At 33.9% G+C, this 25,807-nt stretch overlaps 1 protein-coding gene across 1 annotated transcript; it reads right to left on the bottom strand.

The window, feature by feature from the left end:
- Positions 1-6,706: 6,706 nt before the first annotated feature.
- On the bottom strand, positions 6,707-10,440 carry LOC110717938 (1-aminocyclopropane-1-carboxylate oxidase homolog 1-like). Its single transcript, XM_021896737.1, has 3 exons — positions 9,476-10,440; positions 8,583-8,904; positions 6,707-7,220 (listed from the first exon to the last, which is right to left on the bottom strand). The coding sequence occupies exons 1-3, from the start codon at positions 9,991-9,993 to the stop codon at positions 6,960-6,962; spliced, it is 1,101 nt and encodes a 366-aa protein (XP_021752429.1). The 5' UTR covers positions 9,994-10,440; the 3' UTR covers positions 6,707-6,959.
- Between the last annotated feature and the right edge of the window lie 15,367 nt (positions 10,441-25,807).

Raw genomic sequence — 25,807 nt, 5'->3', positions numbered from 1 at the left:
TTTCATTGTTGCAGAAACATTATATTGTTGCAGTAATGAAGGAAGTTGAAAAGAAGCATGCTAAGGAGGTTGAAGCTATGCAAAAAAAAATACGAGGATAAAAGACAACAAGATAGAAGGGAGATGGCAAATGGTCTTCGCTCCTTCTTTTCTCAACTTCAGCAATAGAATCCTCAAATGTCTTTTGACCTAAGCATGTTTGGCTCTTTATTTTTTTGATAGTCAATCCGAGAAGGATGGTAATTCGACAAAAATGCTTCAACTTCATTCTTTAGCGTCTACATCCAAGGTACAAACCCTTTGATTTCTATGCTACACAAAGTAGTAGAGGTAGATATTGACTAAGGTTTTTAATTTTTTTTCTCTTTTTGTGGTGCATTTGAGAGATAATATGAAGTTTAATTGTTCGTCTAACAAACGAAATTATCCAAGCCTTTCTAACTTTTATTTTATACATTTTTTTGTAAGATTATGTCATTAGTTATGCATTTTCTTTGGTAAATTTGAAATACTAGTATATTTATTCTAGGTTTTTTATAGGGACTCAATAGTAAATATGGTAAGTGAACAAGAAGAAGATGAAAAATCGTTTGGACAAATTTTTTCTTCTTCAAATTATTAGCTAGAGTAAAATTAGAGCCTGCAATATATATACTCCAAAACAGGTTATTGAGATGTATTGGTATTGAAAACATGTTGATATTATTAATTGTTTTTATTTTTACTAATTTTACTACTTTGGAATTATTTAGTTAAATGTTTACAGCATATTTTAATGTTAAAGATTTTTCTACTATAGCAACTTCACAAGAATACAATGATACATTTCCACCCCTTTAATGTAGTATAATAATATATGATTACTTACAAAAGATAAAAATAGTCGATTCATTTAGTTTTTTTTATATATATATATATATAACAGTTTTTAAAGCGCTGACTTTAAAATGTTTGGCAACACTTTTGTATTGTTACTAGCAAATACAACAATTGAATAGGTTGTTGCATATTATGACATAAGGTGATAGTTTTAAATTGTCTCCTTAGGTGGCAACAGTTTTCATTTGTTGCCTTTGGAAAAGTGTTGCCTTAGGTATTATTTTACCTTGACTTTTAAAATTGTTGTCTTTAAATAAAAATTTGTTGCTTAGGAATAGACAACGGGGGCATAAACTACGCCTCATATGTGTTGTCTTAGCTACAAGGCAACACTTTTTTTTACATTAGGCAATGGTTTTTCACCATTCCCTTTGCTTAATTTTGTTGTATATTGAGATAATATCGTATAATATATTTTGAGAATATCTTTTGGAATATTTGTTAGAATATATTTGTGATATTGTTATGTATTTTAGTTATTATCCTAGTTTTCTAGTATTTTTTTATTCTAAGGTTAGGAATATTGTAACACATATGTATTCTTTGATGAGCTAATGAGAAGGTTAAGCCAAAGTTTATACATACAAATTCTTCAAATAGTTACACAAATTCAATCAGTGGTTCATGAAGGCGGATGTACCATGCGCATGTTATAAAAAAAAAAGCGGAAAGAACATTGTATAGAAATGTAAAGAACATTTAGTTAAAGTAAAAAAGAACATGGTATAGAATTGTAAAGAACATATATCTAAAGTGAAAAGAACATATTGTTAAAATGTAATGAACATGATTGAAGAACATAAGAGATATAAAAAAAGAACATAAAGCTATTAATAACAAAGAACATGACACTATTTTATAAAGAACACACTGTTAAATACGGAGTAATATTCTTTATCTCCGTGTTATTTGATTGTCAGTGTAATGTATTTTTATTTGTGACATAATATTCATTGTTTATTGTGATATGTTCTTTAAATTTTGTCTTTAGATTATGGTGGGTGAATATAAATAATGTTCATTACATAATATTATCATGTTCTTTATTAATATTATAGATCTTTTTCCGATATACAAAAAGAACATAAAGCTGGATGTTCTTTGTAAAACAGCTATATATTCTTTACAAAACAACTATATATTCATTCCGTCTTTTATCAAAAATCCGAATGTACCACGCTTGTTACATTCGCCTCCACAAAGAAAATTTCAAAGTAATACTAATTATAAATCTGAAAATTAAGGAAATTGAAGAGTGCATGGATTTTTCTTGGAGAGTATTGGTCAACTCTGCCTTAGTTTATAATAATTTGGGGAAAACATCCAAAATAGCATGTACTATTATAGATTAGAAGAGTAGGTAAACTTATATAATATATATATAAATATATATATGTCAAGGTATATATTGAATAATCCGGTGGTTGTGGAGATAACTTGGTCGGCCATCGCACATGAATTTGGACTTGAGAATTTGACAAATGTGTTAAGTACTTATATTGCATACTTCGTATATATAGACTTTGTCATATATAAGTTAAACCTTTAAAGTGTTAAAAGACTAAAGAGTTAACCTATATTGAATAAGGCTTTGTTCACTCTCTTACTTTTGCTAAATTGAAATTATTTTTAATGAATTGAAATTATTTTTGCTGAACTTAAATTATTTTTACTGAATTGAAATTATTTTTGTTGAACTGAAATTAATTTTACTGATTCTCTGTTATATTTCTTCTTTAAAGTTACTGATTTTTACTGAACTGAAATTATTTTTAATGAAGTGAACTTATTTTTAGTGAACAGAAATTATTTTTGCTGAACTGAAATTATTTTTACTGAATTGAAATTATTTTTACTGAATATTATTTTTTTAAGGTGAAGTGAACAAGGCCTAAATGGACTAAAGCCCCATTCAGGCCCTATTCACTTCACCTTAAAATAATAATATTCAGTAAAAATAATTTTAGTTCAGTAAAAATAAGTTCAATTCAGCAAAAATAATTTCAGTTCAGTAAAAACCAGTAACTTTAAAGAAGAAATATAAAAGAGAATCAGTAAAAATAATTTCAGTTCAGTAAAATTAATTTCAGTTCAGTAAAAATAATTTAAATTCAGCAAAAATAATTTCAGTTCAATAAAAATAATTTAAGTTCATCAAAAATAAGGTGAAGTGAACGGAGCCTCACTTCATCTTATTTTTGTTGAGCTGAAATTATTTTTCCTGAAATGAAATTATTTTTGCTGAACTTAAATTATTTTTACTAAACTGAAATTAATTTTACTGATCGAACTGAATTATTTTTGCTGAACTGAAATTATTTTTACTAATTTTGTATTAGGCCTCGTTCACTTCACCTTATTTTTGCTGAATTGAAAATATTTTTACTGAACTGAAGTTATTTTTGCTGAAGTTAAATTATTTTTACTGATTTTCTATTAGGCCCCGTTCACTTCACTTTATATTTACTGAACTGAAATTATTTTTGCTGACCTGAAATTATTTTTGCTGAACTTAAATTATTTTTACTGAACTTAAACTATTTTTGTTGAACTTAAATTATTTTTACTATATTGAAATTATTTTTACTGAACTGAAATTATTTTTTGCTAAACTGAAATTATCTTTACTAATTTTCTATTATAATTCTTCTTTAAAGTTACTGAATTTTATTGAACTGAACTTATTTTTACTGAATTGAACTTATTTTTACTGAACTGAAATTATTTTTACTAAACTGAAATTATTTTTACTAAACTGAAATTATTTTTACTTAATATTTTTTTTAAGGTGAAGTGAATAGGGCCTTATATTTCTTCTTTATAGTTACTAAATTTTACTGAATTGAACGTATTTTTACTGAACTGAAATGATTTTTATTGAACTGAACTTATTTTTACTGAACTGAAATTAATTTTACTGAATTGAAATTTTAACTTAATATTATTTTTTTAAGTTGAAGTGAAAAGGGATTTTATTACTTCTTTAAAGTTACTGATTTTTACTAAACTGAAATTATTTTTACTGAACTTGACTTATTTTTATTGAATTGAAATTATTTTTACTGAATTGAACTTATTTTTACTGAACTGAAATTATTTTGACTGAATATTATTATTTTAATGTGAAGTGAACAAAGCCTAATACATTAACAGATTACTTTTTATACATGGGTGGGAAGTCAATTAACAAGGGACGTTTATTTTCTCGAATACTGTTTGATTTTTTAAATTATTTAAGAGAAGTGTACTTTAAAATAGGTATATAAATTAGCCAATTCAGGGAAAAATTTGTCATTTTTGCTCATTTGTGTTTTCAAATACTATGAGTATATATGTAGTTATTTATGAAAAAATACAAGTTTATCACCTTAAATAAATCATCAATTTATTTTTAAAACTTTGGCCCAAATAAAGTTGTTTATATAATTACGAATATGCTGACTGCATATTTTCTGATTTATTTACAATTTTATCAGTTAATAAAAGAATTTTGTTGATCAACGTGATAATTTGAACCTTCCTTGTTATTTATTTTAGGTCAAAAAAAGTAGGTGTGTATGTTATATTATAATATAATTACTCTTTATGGAAATTGAGCATACATAAGGCTCTTTCTTCTGGTACCTTGCTTGGACAGTTGTACATGACTATATTGATTTGACATCATTAAAAATCAGTTTATTTTTATCAGGTATAACCAATAAGTTACACAATAATTAATACCGTGAATCAGTACAAAAAATAGGTGAATTGATCAAAGTCATAAAAAAACAAATTGTCATTTTATTATTAGTTGTACCTTAAGAGTTAAGACACATATATATAGGCTTATAGGGAATTTGTTTAGGAGGACAAGGATTGCGGATATACATGCCGTTTTCCCTAATTTGGGCCAAAATATCAGAGAATTTCACCCTCTAATGTCCTAGGATTTTTTACCAAAATGATTAATTTAACAAAAGTTTTAATTCCAAAACTAGTTAAGTTGGTGACTTGGAAGGAAATTATTAATTTTCTTTGTTTTCCTTTGAACCTATTAGGTTCAGTTTTTTGGGTTTTGTTTTATATATTTTTTATTATTATTATTTTTTATATTATTTTTTTATCTATAATTTTTTAAATTTTTTTTTTTTTTGGGGTTGGAAAATTATCTTGTGCGCACTTACAACAAAATATATTATTTGTTATCTCATTATTGAGCATAGGAATTAAGAACCTCATTAGCCACTGCATCCGAGATAAGATGAGCCATATTCAAATTAGAGGAGCAAGATTGACTAACCAGATCAAGCAATCAAGAAGCTGATTGTTCTTCAAACATATTCATTGTTTGCCATTATATATCACATAAATATATGCAAGTTTGTTTTTATTATACACATTAAACTCAACAATATTCAAAATTAGCCGATATTAGGAGGTATCATACAATTAGCAAACATAAAAAAGATGAACAATATCTTAAAATCCCTTATCGTCGTATAAATTTGCGATTGTGCAAATAGAGCAATACTACTTGAATTTCCAATTTTTTATGATACGATCTAGACAAAAGGTTAGATTTCTTTTTTCTTTTTTGTGATCTTGAAATTAGGGTTTCTTATGAGCGACCGTTTACATATATCCGTATATGGCTTCTAGATTTTCCAATTAAAAAAAGAACCAAATCAGTTCAAAGGAAAAAAAATAAGTAAATAATTTCTTTCTAAGTTAATAGTTGAGCTAGTTTTGGAATTAAAATTTATAAATAGCCGTTTTGGTAAATACTTTTATTGAATTAGCCATTTTGATAAAAGATCCAATGTCCTATCCCTATATACTTGTATTTCTTTCTTTAATTCTCGTCTCCCTAAACAAACATCCCGATACACCGAATGTATCTATTATATAATCAAGTATTGTTTAATTTACAAACTAAGTCTTAGTGTGTTGCAAGGTTTAAATAGCCTTGCCCTTATTATTTGTTTAAAAAAGTTGTCATTATTTTTTATTCAAAAAATAAATATACATATGTTTTCATAATTTTTTTTAAGTATTTTTATTTAGTTTTGGAAGAAAAAAATAGAGAAAAAAGGATGATGTCATAAATAGTTTAGGTGGGAGAATTTTTTATGAGAAGTTGACATGTGTTCATCAAAGATATTAGCATGACTTGTTTTAGTGATAGAAGTAGATTATAATGCAATGGTGTTCTTCAACTTCTAATCATATATAGCCGCTTACAAAATCATTCAACAAAGTCATGCATCTTTGGATAGATGTTATTCAATACATGAATAAATAATAACAATGCAGCAGCCAGCTCAATATGATCTAATCATGAAATTATTGACAGGAAATTTATAATAATTTTAAATAAACCGCCTTTATCCAAATTTAGTTTTAATTATCATAATACCTAAACTTATTAAATCGTTGTAGACTAATTCTAGTCACATAAATTATAGTAGTACATCAAAAACTAATCACTTCTTTCTTTCTTTCAAAAAAAAAAAAAAAAAAGAAAAAAAAACTAATCACTTCTTTTTTGTACATTAATAATTACAACTTGTTTATTAAAATTGACCAATGATTTATTTTATTATATAACTAAAAAATCTATACATTTAAACTTATCTATCAAACAATATTTTACAGAAAAACATTTGTTTCCTACGTGGTGGCAAAAATAAATTGTGGTCAAAATTGTTGTGATAATTAAATAATGTAGGTAGCTCAAATTAGTGGAATGGTTGCAAAATAGAACAACAAAATTTAACTAAGAAAATCTTTAAAAAATAAAATAAATAAAAAATACAAACAATAATAATATAAAGTCAATAACAATTATTTTATTATTTATTGACATACTCCGTATGAAACGTGCTTTTACAACACTTATTTGATCGAAATTGAAATATAATAAAAATGACATACAAGTTATGAGCAATGATCTAGTAGTGACTACTAGATCGATACAAACTAGCATTGGCAATATACGAAGTAAATGATAAGATGAATAAATTATACGTGTATAAATATAGTTTACATTTCGAAGTTTGGATTATTTCATGCATACATATTTAATTATATATATAAATTTATTTGTTGAGCTTGAAATTTTCAAGTGCTGGTTGAACACCATAATCTTGGCCAGTTTTATAATAATGAGCAAGATATTCACCAGCAGTTGTTTCTCTATAAATTGGTGGATTTTCGTCCGATAATAATTCCTTAATTGGTGCAAGTAATCTAGGGTTCTTCAAGCTAGGCCTAAAGAAACATGCCACTGAAATTCTAGGACCAATTTTCTTTGATTGCACCCTATGGATTACGCTCTTGTACTTGTCATTGCTGATCAACTGCACATATATAATATAAAATCATATCAATATATAATTAATACGGAGTAATTTATTTTATTTATATAATTATCTAATAAACTTTATACTTTGTATTATATAGTTTTTCTAAACTTAGATTTTTAACTAGGAAAGTGATTTAAAGTTAGATACTTTAAATGTTCGTCTTTAGAATTAGGTAACCCTAGTAGGTGACAAAAGAGACAATAATATCAAAGAGAAAAGTAAAAAAAGTTGAAGATGAGAAAGTAAATAAATTGAAATTTTTGCATGCAGCCGTCATTCAGGTGAACCTAGTATAGGGTGAATTAAAGGGATTTTTGGAGATTTTGTTGAAAAATAGATTAGTTTCGAAACAAGAAAAACCCTAGTAGGTGACAAAAGAGACAATAATATCAAAGAGAAAAGTAAAAAAAGTTGAAGATGAGAAAGTAAATAAATTGAAATTTTTGCATGCAGCCGTCATTCAGGTGAACCTAGTATAGGGTGAATTAAAGGGATTTTTGGAGATTTTGTTGAAAAATAGATTAGTTTCGAAACAAGAAAAATACTCACGTATAACAATGCGAATTTTGTTGAAAAATCAAAGCGACAGATAACATGAATATCAGCTTCTTGTATGTGTCGTATTCAACATTATTGATGTCATATTATTAAATGTTGCCATGTTGATGATTTCATCAATTATTAGTTGTTAGTAGCTAGATATTAGCTATTACGGAGTAATATAATTGATTATCATATAACGTGGAGACTTACTTTTGGTCACGTGGACACTTATCGTTCATTTGATTAGACACCCACGTGGCATTTATTTGGGGGATTCTATAAATACCCAAACATATTTCACTTCTAAGATACATTATTCTAAATCTAAATTAAACACTCTCAAATTATTTCTTAACCATATTGAACCAATATTGATTTACCATCGGAGTAGTTTTCCTCGGACAAAACTCCATCACAGTTAATCTACATTGACTGTGCAGGTATATACCCAGCTACCATGTGTAAAATCATAAACCATTCAGACCCAAACACAAATTAAGGCGTTATATCGGGAACATTATTAGTTGTTGGTGATTTCAATTATTAGTTGTTAGTAGCTACTCCATAGATGCTATAAAATAAATTATTTTTGGGAATAATACTTATAATATAAAGATAATTATATGGAAAATATGATTAATTAATTATTTAAGAACCTTCCTAATATGGGCAAACTCCACCTTCAATAAATTTAACTTATTATTTTCAATACAATACCCTAAACTCTTAAGGTTAGCTTGTTCTCACCCAACTTTGTCAAACACTAATTAATACCCTTAATCCAAAAACAATTAAAAAGTTAAATTAGCTTACTTGTAGAAGATCTCCAGTGTTGATGACCAAGGCACCAGGAATATGAGGAACATCATACCAAATATCATCATGAAGAACCTGAAGTCCACCAATATCGTCTTGTAGGAGCACCGTAAGGATGTCGTTATCAGCGTGCTTGTTGATGCCTATAGCCGATTCGGGTTGTGGGCATGGAGGATAATAATGGGTTAAGAGCAAATAATCTTCAGCAGAATCCATGTCTTCCAAATGGTTCGGGTTTAGACCCATGGCCTCGGATAATAGCTCCATGAATGTTAGTCCTAGCTTCCTCACACTTTTGCCATACTCCATCATTATATCTCTATGTAAGTTGAAAAAAATTACTTGTATACGTTAGTGATTTAGTTGAAAAAAATTATACGTTAGTGATTTTATCATATGGTACATAATTAATGTTTCTATGCGTTTGAAATCATTAGAATTTTTAAAAAGAAAAAAAATATGGTTATGAGTTTTACAAATTTTTACTCCTTTACATGCATTATATTTATAATTTATTATATGCATACATCTAGCTAGAAATTTTTGAAGTAGGAATTAAAAATCATTTTTAATAAGTTTGATAGATAAAAAAATTAAATTAAAAATCAGCCAATAAAAATTAAGTATAGTGCTAGTCATTTTAAAGATGACTACTGTAGAATTTATTTTTAGAAAAACTATGGGTTATGGATTTTACAAATTTGTACAACTTTACATGCATTAATATATTACATCTAACTAGAACTTGTTAAAGAAAATTAATACACCTAGAAGATTAATTATTGATGAAAGGAGACTTTTTTATGATTAATAACAAATTTGTTAAAGAAAACTAATACACCTAGAAGATTATATTCAAGACAAACATAAAGATTATTATGTATATATACCTGCATGCCTCGGAAATTTCTTCAGGATCAGGCATAGGGTTCATGGTGGTAACGGTGGTATCCCTCCAATTTGTGACATGACCGGTGTAGAGATAAAAATTGGACGTGAACACGAATTTCTTTTTCGTGTCGATTCCACGAACATAGTACTCTCTTTTGGCCTCGGCATCCAAGTCATGAAACCTCCTAGCACCTTTGAGCATCTCTTCCAACATGTCTTGGGGGATCCCATGGTTCACAACCTGGAAGAACCCCCACTTTTCAGTTACATCGGATAACTCCTTTATAATCTCCTTTCGTCTCACAGGACCTCCATCCTCTAACCCGGTGAAATCTATCACCGGGATGTTTAGCTTTAGTCCGTCATTGACCTTTTTTGAGTCTGGGGATGGTAGGTCATTGACAAAAATTCGGGGTAATTGTGTTACACCCGCATCAATAAGGCCTTTCACTCCCATTTTGGACTCATCAAAGGCCTTTAGATCGGCGTTACGCTCAAAGTTTGTACCAATTTCCATAATGTAAGTATTGCAACTAAAATGTGTGTACTAGTAAGATATTGTAATATGTGTGTATTATAGTTTTTGAGCTAGAAATATTATCGTTGCTTGCATGTTTGAAGTCTCGAGAGTCTCTATTTATAAGAACTTTTTGTAGCTATTATTGCGATTAGTGAGGCAGGCAATATCCAATTAATAATAGTCATGTCACTATCTGCTCTCTTTTGTTGAATTTATTTAATTATGAATGTCTTAGTTTGACCTTTATTAATTATGGAAATAAATATGGGAATTTAATATTTGGTTATATATAAAATTCAACATAAGTAGGGAATTTCCCTTAAAAAAAAGAAAAAAAAAAAAACAAACATAAGTAGGGAATTAATTAATCAATTTGGGAATTTAATCTATCCAAAGGCTAAGGTTGGTTTCTGGTACGGGGTATTTTGATCCTTCGAAAGATTACGAATTATCGGGTGTATAATCACTGCTTCCCTTAAAATATAGTCAAGTGAAAATATAATAAACTTTTAAAATATTAATGTTTTACTACTTGTATAAGATAATAATTAAATATATTAATGGTATAATAAAATTTGTGCATTGACATACATAAATGAAGAAGATTTAATTTATTATTCCGTAAAAAAATGAGTACGAGTACAAATTATATCTGTCAACCTTGAGTCTGTATATTAATCCTTGCTAGGGACATGTTTGGGCATGAAAATTCTCTTACCTTTCTCCTTAAGGAACCTTGCTGGCTAATGCGGGCTATATTAACCTATGCAAGGATTCAATAGGGTGAATATGTTTCAGGGTCTGTACAACATGTGTCACTAAAAATTAAGTTCAAATCCTACTCATTTTGAGATTTCGTTCAACGTTGGCAACCTTGCAATTTTAGCCGAGTTTGCAATTAGCTGATCTTCCGAATTTGCCGGATTATTAACTTGATCTTTCAACTGAGTTGCCAGTGATTTTCCTGCTTTGGCAGTATAATCAACCTAATATCTTAGCAGAAATCGTCTTTGTTGAGGAAGATGGAAAGTTGGCAACCATCTGTCCATCTCTGCTTCTTTATTGGCTGTTTTGGCAATCAACTTAGTTCGTTGAAAGTTCAAGCTTTTACTTTTCAGTTACTACTATTAGGGTTGTTTTCTACTTTTTTTTTTGTTTTCTCCATCTTTGTCTCCAAGAAATTCTCTACCTATAATAATTTGAGTTATGAATAACTCTAATACCACACATTGGTATTAAATTATACTTTAGATGGTATTATCACGATATCAAAATACTAATTCAGTAGTACCAACGAATGCAAAAATGTTTTGTTGGTATCGATATAATTTCTTGGTAGTATTTAGAAGATACCATCTAAACACAATTTAATACCAACTCCGTGTTATTATAGCCACTTATGACTTAAATTATTAGAGGCAGAGAAATCCTCCTTTGTCTCCGTCTATTAGAATTTCTATATATTTTGGGGGGAGTTTATATCTTTTATACTTCATATTTAGGTTGTTAATGATGATAGGGAATAAGAAGGGCTTATGTTTTTTCAGCAATTCTACTACCCTCTCCATTTTCTACGAGTATTGTTTTTCCTATTTGAAATCTTTTTGTGAGAAAATGATCAATATTTTTTTTGGCATGGGCTTAAGTTGCATAAATTGAAATAAGGTTTACACATTACAACAATAAACTAAGGGTTCATTGACATCAATGTGGTTTTTAGTTTTTATTTTTATTTTTGATCTTTAAAGCTATATAATGGGAAAATCTCTGTTTCTCATTGTGAGAAACATAAGCGTTTTTCACAATGGCATTTCTGTAAATAAATTGATGTTTTTCACATACTGGCTGCTGACTGGGATGCTGAGTGGTGCTGAGTGGGGACATCCCTGTTCAATCTGTTTAATTTATCTGTTAACGGAGCTTAGGCGGGAAACGGGAAACTATTCAACGTCAATCGTTTCAGTCACTTCCCCCACACATCTTTGCAGGTAGTTTTCTGTTCTCTTTCTTCTTCGTCCAGTCGCTTCCCCCACTCCCTTTCAATGTGCACACCATCTTCACACATCTTCGAGTTGAACCTTCCAGACCTAGTTGAATTAGCAGGTAGTTTTCTGTTCTCTTTCTTCGTCCAGTCGCTTCTTCCAGTCGTGAGTTCAATAAATTGAGAATTGCAACCGAAATCAGAATAATTTTGAAAGTAATGGTATTATAGGTTAATGCCTCTGTTAAAATGGGTGGTTTGAGGTTGCTGGAAAATGGCCGAATGATTTTGTTGAAAATGCAATTTATACTTTTTGATAATGTGTTATCTTCGTATGCTTTGAAACAAATCCCTCTGTTAATTTTTGAAGATTGGTTGTATTACTTTGGTGGTTGTTCAATTGGTTGGTTGATTTGTGTTGGTTGGTTGTATTTCTGTGTTGGGTTGAATTTGTGCTGTGAAAACGTGTTGGTTGATTAACTGGTTTTATTTGTATTGTAATTATGTTGGTGTTCTACTATTAATTTGTATTGTAATTAGGCTCGTGTTCTGTATTTGAAGGGTGGATTGTTTTTTATGGAGAAGACTGGTATTATGAATGATATTATGGAAATGGAAACTAAAGGCGTTATTAGGGACAGTGAGGTTGGTGTTGGTGATTGTGGCAGTGTCGATAAGTTTAGGAGTAACGTTGATATGGAGGAGGAGGAGGGCAATGATATGGAGGGTATAGAAGACATAGTTGTTGCAGATAGTTGTGATGATGGTGTTGGTGTAGTTGACATGAATGTGAATGTTAGGTATTTATCCCCCGTGAAAACAATTCATACGACTCACACTGTGGTTGGTAGCAACGAAATGCGTGTAATTGTTGAGGAGCCTAAGGAAGGAATGGTTTTTCCGGTCTTGGCAAGAGGTTGAATCCTACTATAAGGAGTATGCTGAGCAGATGGGGTTTGGAGTGTCAAGGGTTCAAGGCGTAAATTCTAAGACGGCGGACAAACAAAGAATTGCAAGCACGTGGAAGTGTGAGTGTTGGGGTAAACCCGACATGAGGGCTAGGAGGGAAGCGAAGAAGAGGGCAAAGGCAATGGGTGGTGGAGGTTCAGGTGGTTTAGTTGATGGGGTGGTATGTGAGGATGAGTTAAGTCGTAGGAAGAGGACTTCGAAAAAGTGTGAATGTGAGGCCCGTGTTTATGCTAAAGTGAATGAAGATGGCATGTGGGTGTTGAATCGTGCACTTAAAGCATAATCACAAGATTGATCCAGCAAATTTTAAGCTTGTTAAGGAGTACCGCATGAAGCAAATGACCTCAAAAGTGAAGAAGAAGCTGATGGATTTCTATGAGCAAGGTTTACCAATTTCTCAAATACACGGTTGCATGGCGACCGAACGAAACGATAACATGGCTCTCACCGTCAAAGATTTACAACATGAGGTGTACAAGGCTAGGCGGTTGAAGATGGTTGGAGGGGACTCGGTGGCAATGATGGAGTACTTTGAAAATATGCAATCCGGCAACCAAAATTTTTTCCATGCTCAACGTTTGGATGAAGAAGGGAGGCTTAAGGATGTGTTGTGGGTGGATGCAAGAAGTAGGGTAGCTTATGAGGACTTTGGTGATGCGGTTTGCTTCGACGCGACATATCTAGCAAATGAGTACGAGCTCCCATTTGCGAACTTTGTTGGTGTGAACCACCATGGGCAATCGTTGTTGTTGGGATGTGCTCTTGTTTCACATGAAGACTGCGATACGTTTGCGTGGATATTTCGATAGTGGCTATCTTGCATGAACAACCGAGCTCCTAAAGCCATTTTGACCGACCAAGCGGCAGCTATGCGGAGGCCCCTAGCTGAAGTCATGCCAAACACGGTTCATCATTGGTGCATATGGCATATCATGAGCAAGATCCTTGAGAAACTTGGCAAGTGTGCACGGTATGTTGTGATATTCTTCCTGCCTTATAAATTTAAATTTTCTATGTTATACAAATCTGCACAAATCTCAAGGTCTTGAGATCAGTTTCATAGGAAGAATAAACTGAATGACTTATTAAAATAAAGCCTTGAAATTCAAGTAAAAGCTGATAGACAGGCTATTGACTTTTCAACAGATTGTAAAATTGCGAGTTAAACTGTTGTTCTGCTGTTATGTACTCTAACGTTGCTCATTTTTTTCTAGTTACCAAGAGTTCATCAACCCCCTCAAAGAGCTAGTGTATGAGAGCTTTGACCCCGAGGAGTTCCAAACTCGATGGGCAGAGTTTATAGCCGAGTATAAGTTGGAGGACAATGAATGGCTACAGAGCCTACACAAAGAGAGTCGTATGTGGGTGCCTGCTTACATGAAAGAGTTTTTTTGGGCTGGTATGAAGACCACACAAAGGGTGGAGAGCATCAATCAGTTTTTCGATGGCTATGTTAACCACAAAACCAAACTACATGAGTTTCCTCAAAAGTATTGCAAGGCCTTGGATCAACGCGTTCGTGATGAAGTGAGTGCAAATGAGCGTTGCTCGAAGTACCTTAGGAGGTTGGTTAGTGGCTTCAAAGTGGAAAAAATATTTCAAAAGTTATACACGGACAATAAGTTTCAAGAAGTTCAAAAGGAGTGTACGAGAATGATGTATTGCAACGTCCGAGGAGAGAAGGTTTTGTCTGAAAACCTTATTCAGTATTCGGTGGTCGATCGTGTATGGATAGTACCTCCCGGTGGTAGTGAGGATGTCATTACAGATAGCCAAAGAACCTACAATGTTACTTTCTTTCCAATGACAAAGGAGGTGCAGTGTGACTGTAGGAAGTTTGAGACAAGTGGCATACTTTGCAAACACTGTATTAGGATTCTCGATGAAAACTTGGTTGAAGATCTGCCAGAGAAGTACATTGTAGCCCGTTGGCGGAAGGACATACCCCGGAAGCACACTAGGGTGAAGGTGGCCTACCATGATCCGGGCGACACGGTCACTGTGAAGAGATTCAACAAAATGATGGGAAAATTCGAGCCCTTATGTGAAACCGCTGTCATGGTGGATGATCAAACGGTCCATATGGTAATGGAAACACTGTCGAAGCTTCAATTAGCTGTTAATGACCGTATGGACAAGAAGAGTCAGGAGAATGTTCTTGTAGTTGGTACACTATCATCAGCAGGTTAAGACAGAACGATTTCCTCAGTAAGGAATCCTGCTCCTAGTGCTCCTGCAGAGCCCGGAGACCCCTGTCCAGCTGCCATGGATCCAGTTCTCAAAGACCCTATAATTAAGAAACAGAAAAGGGGCAGGCCTAAGGGTTCAAGGCACAAAACGTTAGCTGAAACTGGCTACAAGAAAACCAACAAGAATAAGAAGCCTAGTCCTGTTAAGATTTATGCTTTGTTCTTTGTTCAATAAGTGCTTATCCTGTTATTATTCTATTCACTCTCTGACTGTTGTTATTATTCTATAGGATGCAGGAGATGATGTTGGTGTTGAGGAGGATGTAGGAAATGGTGTCGAGGAGGATGTAGGAAACGGTGTTGAGGAGGATTCAGGAAATTGTGTTGAGGAAGAAATGGTGTTGCAGGAAATGGTGTTGAGGAGGATGCAGGAAAAGGCAGGAATGGGAGAACCAGGTAAGACAAAGGTGAAGACCAAGGGGAAGACAAAGGGGAAAGTCATTCCAATCGAGGGGAAGGCGAATACGTCTCCTCGAAAGCTACCTGTAAGTATGAAGACCAAATTTATGTCATTCTACTTCCACTAATTATTTAGATCACATTTAACTAATGGCCGGTGAGTGACCATTTAAGTTTGCTGCACATCACACCTCACAGGTGAAGCAGAAACGCGTTGATGAACTAATGGCCGATGAGTGAGTCATAAATATAAAGACTCTGAGCATAGAAGAAACAAATCTTTTACGGGAGCGTATGAAGACCGGTTATCTGTTTGGAAAACTAGGATCTTAAGAAAAGTTTCAAGGCAAAAGATTGAATAAACTGATTCAATTCAAAGTTTTGAGATTCAACTCAAAGCTTGTAAGTTAAACTGAAATGTAATCATAAGCATTTGAAACATGTGAAACAAAATCAACAATGTGATGTTTCAAAGAAAGTTTATTGTGTTAGATGTTCAAAATAAGTGGCTCCATTACAAATGACATGGTAGTGACAAACCCCAAAAGATGATCCGTGAATTGTCACACATCAAAAACTACCATGACATATAAGTAACTTAAATTCAGAATAAACTTAGAAAAAAGCTTTTACATTAGTAGTTTCTCACAACACAAACCATAGTCCTACAAGACACATACTCCGAGTAGCAATACAGATCTTCTCACTAGACAGAACATCCTTCACCATCAGCAGGCAGTATGCACTTGGTACTAGTCTTCACTGTAACTAGAAACCTGTTTTCCAACATTCAAATTAAAGGATTAGTGAGTTAATTAAGTAACCTAATAATATGATTTCTTAAACAACATTGAGGGAGTTCAACCTCAAATGCTTTAACGGTGCCCATAATACGGTCATCATCATTCGAGTCATCAGCAGCTATCAGCATGGTCGAATCCACCCTATGAGGATCGTAAAACACCACGGTCCCTCCAAGCAAACCTCCACCCGCGCCATGCCGCCAGGACATAGTTGTGCCTAGTTTTGCTGGAATCCTTTCACAATTGGTGGAAGTTGCCCCCACCTCTGTCACTATCATCAGAATTGGGTTATGGGTTGCAAGAATTTGTTCAAAGTGGTCGATAAAGGATGGACGGGTGATCCTCCGGCCATTTCAAAGCACAACAACAGCTCCAATGTCCAGTTTTTTTCCGTTACCATCTAGCTCTGGACTAAGGGCGACAGATTGGTAGCGGCTTGTCAGGTCATCTAGGATGAACTGGCCCCTAGACACGGTGTAATTGATCTCCGTGATAGGAGACCTCACCTAAACAGATGTTGAGCAAATTATGTTAAAGTCCCTGAACTCGGCAATCTTGTTAAACATAGAAAATCATGCCGCCATGATTCAAAGTTATTTTATCAAAAATTATCGAATGATTGGGCCATTTATCATCGTTTATCACAATCATGAGTCATGGTAACTGAAGATGATGGAAGTCAAACCCATGTTGTAATATGTTATATTATGAGCTTACAGGCTGATGATAGTGGACTTTGCTTTTATTTCTATTTTAATTCGCAAGTTATATTCTGCCTAAGTTTCAAAGTTTGTTTTTTAAGTCTTGAAGAAAATTTCAAAACCTTTACTTTGATAAGTGAATTAGTTTATTCCGCCTTGAAACTAATTTCAAGACCTTGAGATTTAAAATTTTCGACAAGCTCCGCTACTCCGTAACTTAAAATTATTATGATTAACTTAAAAACCGTCATGATTAACTTAACCAAAAATATATCATTGGAAAATTACTCAACCAACAATAGAATTAATCAAGCAACCCGACTACAATTGGCTAAATCAGTCTACTTCGAAGGTCGAACTACCATCCAAACTTAAATGTTACATTTTGCTCAAAACCCCTGTAATTGATAATGGAACAAAAATTGGCATCAAGTAAATTAACTTAAATTTACGTCTCAAGCCCAAAAGATTAAATTAGGTCATATTGCAGCCAAAAATTACGGTAAAATTAGACGAGACGAGGGTACGTATGTATTTTACCTGCAAGAACTAAACATCATCCGTGTAGCTGCCGAATTCGGCTTTGAAGCCAGCCACTCCGAGGGAGTATATAGGGCCAGTCGTTGGTATTATTGGCTTCGGGTCTATCTTGTCCATCAAAAATTTTGGAATGATTTTGGTTGTACCCTCGTACTCGACATTATCATGTTTTCCCAGCTCACGAGTGGCAGCTTGCACCTCCGGTTTACCAACGACATCAGCAATGTTGGGTAAGTGAGCCTGAAAAATCTGACCAGCCTCATTGATCATCATCATCCTGTCCAAGCGGTGCTGCTCTTCTTTAGGGTTGGCGACGATTTTCCTCAGAATATCGTATTCAATGACATGCAAGGTCAATTTTCCTATTTGGCTATGAAAATAGAAAGTCATTAAAGCTCATTTCTTGTACAGGGTTCGTGTTGTACTTGAAACAATATTTGGCGTTATCAGTCACCGTAGCCGCGAAGAACCCAGGTGGATAAGGCACTTCTTCGTTAGGTTCCATGGTGGGAAAGAAGAAAAGAGAAAAGAGGGTAGGTGTTTCTAAGAATAAATAAATAGTTCTACAAGTTCATAGGGGCCAAACAAGTTCATAGGGGCCAAACAACTTCACTGCTCATTGTCAACTTACTGATTGACTAGTACCATAAGTTGGATAAGTTCAGTGGTGTTGAACAGCAGTCCGACTGACATGCTCTTCCCATGACCTGAGTTGTCATTGTCAACAGTAGTCCGACTGACACATGCTTACTTCCCACGTCATTGTCCAACAGCAGTCCGACTGACCTTTGGCATTGAGTTTTCATTGTCAACAATATTAAGGTTGATTAAGGTGAATTACCATGGTGAATCAGTGAATCCGTGTCCTTTTACCACATCAAATATCTTACACACTCAATCGTGAATCGTATCTCCAGTGTTGGTAATGCAATTGTGACATGTACAATGATAATTACTATACGAGAGCACATTGTATATGTATAACAATAATTCACATTGTATATATTAAATGGGTTAATTGAAATTTGGGTTTATAAGTTGCACATTGTATATATTAACAAATAATTATTATATTATTGCATAACCTTAGTATGATTTAATAATATCATCTAACAAACAAATTTCCTAAGAAATGAGGAAAAAATATGGTTCCTGTAATATCATTCCATCCATGAAGAAATTATGATCAACTTAAAAAAAAAGAAAATCTACTGTCAAAGTTTATTTCGGAAAAATTAATAGTTTATTTCAATCTAGTAGGTAGCAGATTAGATAAATCGAAAAACGTTACTTGGATGACGACGAGGGAAGGGAAAGTAACTAACAACGTTACTTCGTTCAACTCGGATAATGTACTTCAACTCGGAACAACTGGCACAAGATACACATACAAGCAAAGGAGCAATGAATATCGATACTTTGACCAACTATAATTAAATAACTGGTTTAAGGTTAATTTCATCAAATCGACATGTAGACGAACCATAAATCTCATAAAGTAGGAGGAACAACATAACCCACTACGAAATACGTTATGCATAACTTTACTTCGGTAGAAGAACAATAGATGCAACAACGTTACGTTCATCAATTAAAAATCTAACAAAGGAACGTAGTGCTTCAATCAAGAAGGAGACGAACAATACGATCAAATTTGAGAAGCACAATAGATGGAACAATTGAACTTCGATGATTAACTAGATGGTGGAGCAATACATGAACGTCGCTACTTCGATCAACTACATAGCCGAATTCAGTCAACTACAAAGCTATGATGTATACAAAATAATGTGCCTTATTAAATGCATAATCGATGAACGAACGGCGGATTACAATTTCCAAAAATTAGTTACATTATTATTAGATTTGACTAAGAATTTAATACAACAGCGTACGATCATATTTAAGGGTCTAGGGTTTGTAGGGTTTAGGGTTTAGGGTTTAGGGTTTTGAGGGTTTGATTTTTGATTTGTCTTTTATTACAACACAATATTCAGTACCAATGGGGTTGAATCTGCAGTGGCTTCTCCCCCTTTTACCCTTATTTTAAATTTATGTTGAAATCTTGTTTCCCTTTTCGGATTTGCTAAAAAGTTGCTTTTGACCAATACCGGATAGCTTGTGGGTAATAGCTACTTGATTAATGTAACACCAACAACTAAATACAATTACATAATAGGGTGGTGAAGTTATATGTCGTCATCATTATTAGTTTTTATTTTGCACCAGGTTTCCTCTATTTTGTAATTCTCTTTTATAGCGTAGTGGACTTAGTAATATAATACTCTGTAATATCATTCCAGCATTTGAACAAGTAAAAAATAGCTCTTATTATCTTATTAACTTATCAGTCTAATTAAGTAATTAACTATATACATAATAATTAAGTAATTAACTTATCAGTCTAAACGAGTCTTAATTATCAGTGTTGTTGACTATTTAAGTATCGCATGTGGAAAATTGTGTATCACGTAAGTAAATGGTCAAATAATAGGCAAACTAGAATCTGATATATATTCCTAGTTCACACCCACGAGGAAAATATTCCTATCACAGAAAAAAAAAATCGGCAAAGAACGTGTTCAGCAATATCACCCACTCACAGATATTCAATCCAAATGAGTTCCTCTACCCCTTCAAGCCTGAACCCCCACGGTGGTCCGAACCCTTCCAAACCCATCCCACCATGGAGGAATAGGAAGACTATGAACGGTCGTCACAGCCTATTGGAGCAGTACGAAAACACCGCCCTGGAGTGCAGTCTCAACGATATGTTGCTTCGATCATCGAAGAATCTGTACTTGACCTAACGACACATAGAGGACGTGCTGGTAAAGTACCCAAGGTTGCTTTACCTTCCGAGGAGAAAGATGATGTTTCTGAGGAAACCCAGAAAAGCCAGAAAGTTCATGCTGAGGAGAAGCATGATGTTGCTGAGGAGAACAAAGGTGTTGTTGCTGAGGTCATTGATGTTGTTGAGGAAAATAATGGCCTTGCTTCTGAAGTTGTTGCTGTTCAGCAAGTGATTAACATTCCTGGAGACGACCCCGTTGAGAAAGAAGATGTTGAGCTTAATGTTGTGGTTGTCATGGCACCTGCCACTGCTAAGCCAGGGCCCGTACAACCTGTAGCCAACCGAGGGGGTGTAGCTAAGCAAGCAATGGTTGCTCGTCCAAATCCCGGAGATTCTTTCTAAAGATCTCGTTCAAGGTTCGGAGCCTAAACTACGACGACCCCGGTGTCGAGTATGAGCTTAAGATCAACGAAACATTCCAGAAAATTTACCATAACTATGCTAGGAGGATAGAATGTCACCCGGATGATATTACCATCAACAATGCTCGCGGCATCGTTCTATGTAATATCAATCCAATGTTGGTTGGGATTGTCAATAGGGCTGTCCTGTTTGTTCGGAGCGAGGTTCGGTTCTTTTGTTCCTTTTATGAAAATGAAGTCAAAATGTTATGTCATTTTATGAAAATGTCGTCCGATCCAAATGTGTATGTTTATTTCGTAAAATTGAAGTTGGTAATTTAGTTAAATTGCAGTTGTTAATTTGTTAATCTCGTTGAAATTTGATCAGTTTTAATATTATGTCAGTTTATGCTAATCTCGTTAAAATGTAGTTAATTTCGTTCAAATTAGGTTGTTAATGGCAGGTTCGGTTTTATTTTTCCCTTTTGTAAAACGAAGTCAACATATTACTGTCATTTTATGAAAATGTTGTTAAAATGTAGCTAATGTCGTTAAAATGTTGTTATTTCGTGTTAAACGTAATTGTTAATTTTAGAATTTTAGTTGTAATTTTCGTTTAAATTGATGTTATTTATGCCAACTTTAGGGTCGTGAATTAAAATAAATTTAGTTGTGTCATAAAATTCGTGTTGATATCAACTAGTTCAAATTTAGTTGTTATTTTGTTTAGTTTGATGTTATTTACGCTAACTTTAGGGTCGTGAATTAAAATAAATTTAGTTGTGTCATTCATTAAATTCGTGTTGACATTAGCTCGTTCAAATTTAGTTGTTATTTTCGTTTAATTTGATGTTATTTACGCCAACTTTAGGGTCGTGAATTAAAATAAATTTAGTTGTGTCATTCATTAAATTCGTGTTGATATTAGCTCGTTCAAATTTAGGTTTAATTTTATGTCATTTTACGCTAATCACGTCATACATTTCAGTTCTTCATTTCATAATCCTTTAAAATTAAGTTGTTAAAACTGCACGCTTGTAGTTGTTTTTGTCGTCAAATTTAAGTTAAAATTTAGTTAAACTGGGGCTGTTAATTTCATTTAAACGTAGGTACTTGAGGCCAACATGGATGTACGCAAGAAGCTAGTCTATCTCCGAGAGCCCCGAACACGTTCAGTGAGGAAGAAGGTATTATTCATGGTGGATGACGATTTTGACGGGCTATATCGAGCTTGGAGTGAGGAGGTGGATGTGAGTCCAAACAAAATCATGATCATTCACGAGAACAAAAAGGTGTCTCCACTGGTAAGTCTTCGGGGTGTGAGGAATGGCGATGAAATATTTTGCTTCACAGACAAATAAGCCATGAGGAAGCCTAATGTGTATGTGTGTGTGAACAAAATCAACTGAAGACCCTTTGTAGGAAGCCTAATGATTTCACCTTTGTATTTCATGTTGATTAGAGACTTTAAACTTAAAATTGAAGCTTTTGACGTACTTAATGTATTTGACTTTTTAACTTGTTGTATTTGGTGGCAATGTTTATAATTTGATGGCAATGTCCTCATATTATCTTATTTGGTGGCACTGTCCTCATTTTAGTTCTTCATTTCATATTATCTTTAAACTATTTGGTGGCACTGACCTCCTTGCACCACATTGTTTGCCACGAAGAAGCCCTATTTTTGATATTATCCTCCTATTTTCTTCCTTACTTAAATAATAAATATGTACGACTCGATCATACCTTACTGTTTCCTCCGTTCTTTTCCATGAATTCCAGGCTTTTTACATCCATTATTTCCGGCCAACAAACCACAAACAACAAATTCACCATGAATTCCAGAGCGCAAGTGTCATTGTCCATCACGAAGCAGCTTGGGAAGATGCAAATTTCTGGTTCTTCTCGAAATATCTTATACCACCCGAAAGGATCGATAATGTACTTTAGTAGGGTTCCTTTTGAAACGTCCCGGAAATGGACTTCAACGAAACCCGTTACTTTTACAATGATCAAGATCTATCCGAGTTCAATCAGGTGAGCTTGCGTCAGTTGCATACCGAGTTGTGCTCCAACCCGGAGGACGGTATCCTTTACGGCACCCCGTTTAGGATGATGTAGAGTCTTTCCCAACCTTACCCACTCCGACCGACGTACATGCCTCTAACCGACGACGTGGCGGCTTACCTGCCCAAAGGGGTCGCCATTTTCATGAAATGGTTTTGCATTCGGGAGTGCCCTTCATCTCCTTACTACATTCCAACCGAACTTGTTCCTGTTTTTGATATGAAGATTGTGCTTGATTTGGCACCGACTTTCTCACTCCTAATTCCATCTCGAAAGGTCCTTTCTTGGGCAACTAAGGGTGGTCTCCACGTCATGCAAATTAATACTCCATTGTCTTCCATTTGGTTCACAGTTAACTCGGAGGTGACTCGTTTAGGTGGAACCAGATACTTTAACGTTGTCGTTAGGTCTGAAGCTTTTGACCGATTTAATAATGGTATAAAGTTTTCTAAAGGTCAACATGTGGTAATTTGGAATGGTCGTAGCGTCCACCGGCCTTCTTTCCGTGAATTTTGAAAAAATCCACAACAAATACAACCCATTGTTATGGGCGATAACGGAGGCGAGGACTAACAAACCTATGATTGGGTTCGTTAGAAATGGATTAAGTGGTCATTACCGTGTTGAGGCGATAGGCCCAATCTTAGGTCTTGGTGGTGTGCTGGTGGCATGGAATGTAGTGGTGGAGCCCTATTTCGCAAGACGCCAGGATACATTGTACGAACACATTTTGTCCTTGACTGTCATTGTAAGTGATAATCATTCCTTAGTCCTTTTGTTTGACTTTGGGTAATTTGTTCTAAGTTCAGTAAAGAACACACGTAACGTTAATCTTTGTTATCAGCCGAAGCCCACTTTGAATTCGGTAATTGAGAACATTTCAGACAGTGTGCACGTTCTTGAAGACGCACGAAGCGACTCGGAGGAGTATGAATCAGATTGGTTTTCAAATGTGGGGTTAGATGATGACCCAACCATTCATGATTGGTACGACTAACGGAGGAACGGGGACTGATCGTGTTATTATCATTGCATCGTTAAATTAATATTGTAATAGGGTTTGTTAGTGGTGTTGATGCCCAATTAATATTTGTAATGGGGTTTATTAGTGGTGTTCATACCAAATTTTGTTTTCCCCGTCCCTAAATTGATTAGTTGTATGAGGCATATACTAGATCATACAATACTAATTCCTCCAAAAAGGTGAAAATCACTTTGACAAAATTTATATGAAAATGCAACATAAAAAAACTAAAACTGCAAAGTAATTTATCATAGTCAAGTACTCAAGTGGCCTGCAAAACCGTCACTCTTGAAACCTGCATCATGTCAAGCAACCCTCACGTCACTCTTCAAACCTGCCATGACGTCAATTAACTCACAATTTCTTTACCCAAAGTCTCTGATATTTTCTCTCTCTAAAGTCACTCTTGAAACCAGCATAATTTATTTCTCTCATAATTTATTCTCTCTCTAAAGTCACTCAACATTTCCTTACCCACGCGTCACTTTTTCTATCTCTAATTTTTTTCTTGGAAGTTTATTTCTCTCTTCGATAAATTAACAACGTTTAGCTTAAACATGGCAAATTGTTGACAATTTTGGTCTACATCCATTATTTCGGAATATTAGACAAAGTGTACCACTTTATGTCTAAATGATGTTTTAAACCGTTAACCGTTTCCCGTTCTTTTTAATATCGCATCAGTTGCCTTTTTGGGAACGTTTAGCATAATTGGTCATAATATGGTGGTGACGGTGTTGATCACTAGTACGTTGTACTACACAAGCAATAACGTTTATGTTATCTTACTGCTTAAAAAGCTGATCCATTGATTGAAAACAGTGTTACTGATCCATAACTTATGCAAATATATAATGGCAAACGAGTCTTAATTAGAAGTCTTGCTGACCAAATGAGTATCGCATGCCGAATACCAGACTTCAATGTCAGAACTATAATTTACAATTCCCAATTATTAACCGACACATGTTTGAACCCAGAAATGACAATATATGACCGGAACATTATATGAACCAACCCTACATCCAAATTAGCCCGAGTTTCGGAGACTCTTACCCAAACCGACGTGGAGATGACCCGTGCGTCTTCAACTACGGTCGGATTACCTAAATATAAATGTAACCCGAACTGAAAAATTTACCGAGCATGACTATGGCGACCTGATTCCAATATGGCCCGACCTAAACTAACCCAAACTAAACCAGAATGTACTTCAAAACCTTGACCTGCATGTCAAAGCGTCGAAGTGTCGTTTGTTAAATATTTTGGAACTTCAATCTTAATTATTTGGGCATTTGTTCCTTTCTACAGCGCATTTCAAATAGTTTTTGTAGCCGTATATTAAATACGGAGTATCTTGGAACTTTAAAATTCTTTTTAATGCTTCCCTTATTCACAAAACCTTGATTATCTCCTCTTCCCCCATTTCACATCGTTTTGTAAGGACCTTTTTCGGATTCCTACCTTTTTCGAATTCCTACACTTAAGCCCGTTTCACTTTCTCTCTTATCCGTCACTTCTCAAAAACTGTAATCCTATGCTTCTGCTTCAATGGCGCCCAAACAAAAACGAAAGACCAGTGCTTTGACACCTTCGTCTTTAAAAGCTGCTCGAACCGCTGCTTCCTCTAAGAAGAAGGTTCCCCAGGTGTCGTATTCCGAGCCTTCATCCCCATCGGAATTCTCCTCAGATTCTTTTGTTCCACGTCTCCAGTTCACAAATCTCCTACTGAACCCGAGGTAAATTCTTCCCTACCTTCATCGTGGTTTAGAAATAACCAAACACTGGGTAAGTGGATAGATGGGTTTCATTGTCGTCGACTCTGTTTTTCTGAAATTATGAATACTGACCTAATTGATTCTGCTACTCTCAACTTTTTAAGG

Source organism: Chenopodium quinoa, unplaced genomic scaffold (assembly GCF_001683475.1).
Source record: "Chenopodium quinoa cultivar QQ74 unplaced genomic scaffold, ASM168347v1, whole genome shotgun sequence".
Taxonomy (NCBI): Eukaryota; Viridiplantae; Streptophyta; class Magnoliopsida; order Caryophyllales; family Amaranthaceae; genus Chenopodium; species Chenopodium quinoa.
The sequence above is the reverse complement of the archived record's forward strand: the minus strand, read 5'-3'. Positions and strand labels throughout refer to the sequence as shown.

Coding starts and splice junctions, on each gene's coding strand:
- LOC110717938 (XM_021896737.1), bottom strand. CDS start 9,993: ATGGAAATTGGTACAAACTTTGAGCGTAACGCCGATCTAAAGGCCTTT. Junction 8,905..9,475: donor GAAATTTCCGAGGCATGCAG/GTATATATACAT, acceptor CAACTTACATAG/AGATATAATGATGGAGTATG. Junction 7,221..8,582: donor ACACTGGAGATCTTCTACAA/GTAAGCTAATTT, acceptor ATATATGTGCAG/TTGATCAGCAATGACAAGTA.